This window comes from Strongylocentrotus purpuratus, unplaced genomic scaffold, assembly GCF_000002235.5.
Source record: "Strongylocentrotus purpuratus isolate Spur 01 unplaced genomic scaffold, Spur_5.0 spur5_scaffold_13, whole genome shotgun sequence".
In the NCBI taxonomy this organism is placed as follows: domain Eukaryota; kingdom Metazoa; phylum Echinodermata; class Echinoidea; order Camarodonta; family Strongylocentrotidae; genus Strongylocentrotus; species Strongylocentrotus purpuratus.
The window spans coordinates 9,365,119-9,371,146 of NW_022145598.1; the positions used below are offsets into that span (position 1 = coordinate 9,365,119).

Genomic DNA, 6,028 nt, shown 5'->3' on the forward strand with positions numbered 1-6,028 from the left:
GATAACTTATGTCGCCATGACGACATGAACTTTTTGTGAAGTCGACTTGGCAAGATAATTTATTTCGCCATGTCGACTAATAAAAGTTGATAAGTCGACATGGTAGGTTAAATATCTTTACATGTCGACATGATATGGATATTAAGTCGACTTGACAAGATGAAATATCTCGTCATGTCGTCAAGTAGAATGGCACTTTAACGCTTCCGTACGTGTCAATGGGAATAAAATGTGCAATAGCACGGTTAAATAGTACAATGTAGCACACGAGTGTTTGTGCAATAGCATAGTTAAATACGCAACTTGCGGTCATAAAAAAAGCGCAAAAACAGCGTCGTGGCAGATTATGACCTGTACCTTCATTTCTAAAATTTGGCGATGATTGTCTAGGTATGGGGTTAATATTACAATCCTTGTAGCGCGGATTCTCAACTATAACACATCAAAATATGGAATAAATCGGGTAGAACAAGCGAGACACTGTTCAAAGAACATTGAGAAAACGACGTCTTTGATTAAAAATATGAAATCTTACTTTAAACTGCAATATGATGACGTCTTAAAATATGTGAGTAAAAAATGCATGAAATTACATTCACCCTTCAAGTTCTTCGAATTAAATTGAATTTATTTTCTCCTGCAATATAAAATCTAAATACATTTTTGGGAAACACATTATATACATGTACAAAATATACACTTTTTTTAACGTGTATACAATATAATTATAAATGATAACGTTGAAACCAAATATAGCTGATAACACAATACCAAGAAATATTCATAAAGGAATCTGCAGAAGAAGAATAAGAGCTATTACAATAAGCAATTGCTTGATAGCGTGATAGCCTGGGGTGGGGAGGGGAGGGGGGGGGGGAGTGATGATTTAAAAAGTATATAAAGAAATATTTAGTAATGTGATAACCTTGATGACGAAATTTATACAATATTTATATATAAAGTGATGGATGTTCTATAAATCCGGAAATAATATTGCCTATACTTTAATTAAAACATGGCGTACGTAATTCATTCTTTTCCATCTAATTGAGTGATTAGGCATTATATCAATATAAAAATCCCAATTTTTTTCATTTTATGTTAAACAGGTCTTGGAAATTGTATGATAAGTACTTGTTGTACCATGATATTGCACCGTGTGGCTAAGGAGAATTACAACCTACTGTACAGCATTGGTTTGACTGGATATGGCGTCGGAATGGTTCTTGTACCGCTCTTTGCTGAATTCTTACGTCAAGCATACGGGTGGAGAGGTGGACTGCTCATCATAAGCGCGCTGATGGCTAATATTATCCCAGTTGGCATGGCAATTAAGTTTGAATCACATAAGAATAGCAGACAGAGAAATGGTTTTCAGAGTGTTCCAAGTTCGCCTCAGGGGTGTAACGAAGGAACAGAATCGAACAGTAGCACCAGTCAGGACACAAAGGGTGAGCTCGACCGGAAAACCTTATTAGACCGACAGCTCACGAGACCGGCAGTTTCATGCGACCGACATTATCGGTCTCGTAAACCTTCAAAAAAGATGTCTAACGGCCAAGAAGACCAACATGACGTTCTTGTGTCCTGTTGGTCTCAAAGGCCTTTGGCCATGTTGACAGTTTGCCAGAAGATTTTCTAGACCTCCATCTTTAGTCTCGTGGGCTGTCGGTCTCATGTGCTATAGTCGAGATGGTCTAGTCTAAGAGGACCGGCATAAATGTAAATTTGTTGTCTGCAAGATGTTACCCTGTCCGATTTTAACAGAAATGCTTTGACTGATAATTCAGTTGCGCCACCTCGGAAACAGATATTATTTTATGGAAACGGTCGAGGCTTTAGCCACCCTTCGAAAGATGAACTGTGTTTAAGAGACCAGGAACTAGTTATATACAGCTCAATACTCATACAATCTTCTACTCTTGTGATGATATAATGGCCTTTGTGATTAGAGGAGACTTCTGAATATATTGCCGATTTTTGAATCATTTTATCGTTAATCGTTGGTATTATACGAAAAGTTAGACCATCATGTATACTGTGACATAATACGAGAAAAGAACATACCGAATGTATTTAGGATATTAATTTCTTTCTTTCTTCTTGAAAGGGGACAGCAGCGACGAGATTGGAGTTGTTCGTACGATCGCCAACAGCCTTCGTCAATCTGATTTTTACATGGATCCTGTGTTCAATGTGGTATTTGGTGTTACTTTCGCGTATAATATGGTTTGGAGCGGTTGGCACTCCTTTCTTGTACCGCATGCTCTGCAGAGGGGGATCTCTGTCCGGAACACCATTATCATCACTTTCGCAGCTGCAATAGGGAATACCTTCAGCAGGGTTGCTGCAGGTTTCCTTACCAACAGCCTCGTCAAACCTGTCACCCTCTTTCTCTTCGCTACAATCTTGAACATCGCCGCTATTCTATGCGATGTGTATTTTGACAACTACTACGCCATGTTGGTGACGACATGTATCTCCGCAATGTCAATTGGAGGTCGGTCGGTGTTAAATCAGCTGGTTGTGAGGGATAGAGCGTCTCCCGAGAAGTTTGATGTCGCGTATGCAGTTGACCAACTATCTGTCGGATTCGGGTTGTTTCTTGGTGGTTATTTATGTGGTAAGGAATCACCAAAACCGAGTAAACAAAACGTAGCCATTTAATTATACTTCCTTAACTAATCACAATTAACAAAATGGCCTTTTAAAATACTTTGAATTACATTTTAAAAAAATCACAATATTGTCATGTTGTTTCCAGAAAGTTTAAATTCCGATTCGTAACTTGCATTCAAGCAAACAGAATGATTCGATAAGAGAAAATGAATTAAAAAAATTGCACTCTCCCAGGATTCTAACCGTTCTTTTGAAATTCAATGAATATAACATGAAATACAAAGGTAAAACAAAGTTTTGTGAAATTTTGAAAATTGGGTGGATAGTGATTCTTTAAAATTTTGAGATATTTGGATGCCCCTGTGGATGTAACACAGGCACTAGAAAATTTAGCCCCTAAAACACTTCTGCTTTTGAGACAAATTGAATATAAAAATTTACCGGTGCTCCAGGTAAATGCTGAAAAATGTCAAATAGCGCCTATGGCCGAACAATGACAATTTCAGAATATGTAGTTTATATTTTTCAAACGGGAATAGCTAATCGGTCGATTTTAGTCAACAACCATTGTTTTATAGCTTAATGAATATCTTGACCCTGAGAGGGAGCTATATAAAATAAAGGGTTTATCATTTACAATTTCATAATTTTAGACTCCATTTCAACCGCGACAACGATTACTGAATATTGTAGGACCGCATATGCTTCCAATATGTTCATTTGAACCAAATTCATGACCCCATACCAAAACTTTGTATTACCTTTAAGAACTAAATAGTTCAAACTGCTTACACAATCCTATGATGCAATTTACTACAAATAAAGAGAGAACGAGGCCACTCGGCTTAGGTTTAAATGAGATATCACAATAAATGAAATTAGAACAAAGTAGTGATGACCAAATTACTGTAATGTAAGGTATCTGTACATAGGTATGCATATGAACATGGTCTATTAATTTTTTTCTCATTATTTTTGCAGGCATGATTGCGGATCACTTCTCGTCTTACGACGCAACGTTCAAACTATTAGCTTGTATCGACGTCATCGTTCTCCTCCTCATAGTCCTTGTGAGATACAGACCGAAATCGAACCCCGCCTGACGTTGCAGTATCAGAAGTGTCTTACGAATATCTTTACTAATGAGCTCTGAAAGCGAGGTCATTAAGAATTTCTTTCTTCTTTATATAAGCAAAAACTTTTCTTTACAAACCTTTTTCTTTTTCTTTTTCATAAACGTATTTGGAGTATATTGACAATCAATTGATACATACTTTTTTTAAAATACTGAACATATGAATACATAAATTGTCAATATACAGTGTATATAATTTAAAGAAAATTGTGTCTCTTATGTTTAATTTAAATAATATGTTTATATTGTACAGAGTGAGTCAGAAATGTCCCACTTTTTAAAAGTTGTATTGTTTGAAGTATGAACATTTAATCATAGTTTTTAAGAATTGTCTTGATAGAGTTATCCTCCAAGTTCGATTAGGTACCATCTGAACATCAGATAATCTTTACAAGACTGCCAGATCTTACTTGCGCCAAGTTACTGGGTGAGGAATAAAACAGTGCATTGAACAAAGACAGTAAGACAGACACAAAGAAAAACACAGAAATAAACACACACACATACACACACACACACGCACATCCACACACACAACACACACGGTAACGATTGTTCCATAATTTCCCCTTTTCTGAATAAGCCATTGATTTTTTATCAAGATCGCTGAATTTTTAAGTGGCATAACCCTGACAATCTTTCCCTTTTAATAGTACACATTCACTACCACCATCATGTCATCATCATCATCATCATCATTGTTATCATCTTAATCATCATCATTATCATCATCATCAGCAGCATCATCATCATCATGAAGCACAACATCCGCCAATACGCACCAAGAGGACAGCGGCCACTCAACTTTTCGTACGAGAAGAAGAATTCCCGACAAAAAGTAACAGTTTGGGTGGGCCTTGTCGGGAATGGAACGCTCATTTATGTGCGTTTGCGTGTGCGCGTGAATGTGTAGGAGTGTGTGCGTGCGCGTGCGTGTGTGTTTTTTGTGTATGTCTGACTGTCTTTGTTTAAAACACTATTTTATTCCTCACCCAGCAACTTGGCGCAAGTGAGATCTGGCAGTCTTGTAAAGATTGTCTGATGTTCAGTCATGCATGCAGAGATTCAAATGAAAATGGTTTCTAAATGAACTGGGAGGATAACTCTATCAAGACATATCATAAAACCCATGATTAAATATTCAAACGTATAGTAAAACGTTTTGGATGTTTCAGGATTATTTACATGTAAAAGTTTGCTGCAAAGCTGTATATATGTATATATTTATGTATAATTTGCGTTTTTATTATCATGTCTTGAATCCTTAATAGTGGCAAGTAATTTATTGATTCTGTGAAGGAGTGATACTTTTCTTTCGTGAAAAAAAGCTTCCCTGCACATTTTCTTAAAACCGTTTAAAAGTGTTAGATATTTCGTAACTTCTAAATCTTTATTTTTTGCAATGCTTCCGGTGAGTGGTCACCTATGTTTGTTTAACTTGTCAGAATTTTTACACATCCTTATTCTGCTCTTCTGGAATTAACGATAGATTTTCCATTTATAAAGAGTTTTTTTTTTAGTTCCATAGTATTTCACCAGCAATATTCGTTTTGTTTCCTTGCTCCTTCAATTTTCATTATAAAGCAAATTGTATACCCTCCTGTTTGAACGTTTTAAGGATAATTAGTGGCCCCCGCGCCCAGCGGACATAATTATTGGGAGCTTTCTTTTTGTTCATATTTTGCTATTGGGTTGTTTCAGGGGGTGTTTTTCGTTAAGCTGTCCTTTTCGTGTGTTATAGCCACTATTAATTGATCGTAAGGTTCTGCAGCAAGTGTATTTAGGATACCTATTCATATGCTTTAGCGTCCTCCCCAACACACACAGACAGCCTAATCCATTTGTATATGCATGAATACTGTACTGCTATCGGTGATTGACTATAAACAACTTTCTGCTGGTGTACCACAAGCCTGGACTCTGACCAAACATCTTCCTGGTGATTATAAGGAGTGTCGTAATCCTCTCTTTCCTTGATGGGGTTGTAAAATCTATCCAAACAAATGTTGCTCAATTTCGTTATTCCGTGTGTACTCAAGACTGTTCAACAGTTGTTAAACACAGTTTCCTCAAGTTGTAATATTTTGTTAAATACTTGTAAACATTCCGATGAAGCTTCATTAGAATAACTTAATATTAAGGACGTCGTAGCGACTACTTCTAACACGCAACTATCGCCATTGGCCTATCAAAGCATATGCAGTAAATGTCTGGCAGACGTATGTAGCGTTCCCCGAATAAATTTGTTCAGCTTGTATCTTGTTATTTCAGCCT

The 6,028-nt window shown here is 36.7% G+C and overlaps 1 protein-coding gene across 1 annotated transcript; it reads left to right on the plus strand.

Moving 5' to 3' along the window:
- Positions 1-1,144: 1,144 nt before the first annotated feature.
- On the plus strand, positions 1,145-3,722 carry LOC115923166 (monocarboxylate transporter 12-like). Its single transcript, XM_030983487.1, has 3 exons — positions 1,145-1,451; positions 2,111-2,623; positions 3,601-3,722. Exons 1-3 carry the CDS (start codon positions 1,145-1,147, stop codon positions 3,720-3,722), a joined length of 942 nt encoding a protein of 313 aa, XP_030839347.1.
- Positions 3,723-6,028: the final 2,306 nt, after the last annotated feature.

Coding starts and splice junctions, on each gene's coding strand:
- LOC115923166 (XM_030983487.1), top strand. CDS start 1,145: ATGATATTGCACCGTGTGGCTAAGGAGAATTACAACCTACTGTACAGC. Junction 1,452..2,110: donor CACCAGTCAGGACACAAAGG/GTGAGCTCGACC, acceptor TCTTCTTGAAAG/GGGACAGCAGCGACGAGATT. Junction 2,624..3,600: donor TCTTGGTGGTTATTTATGTG/GTAAGGAATCAC, acceptor TTATTTTTGCAG/GCATGATTGCGGATCACTTC.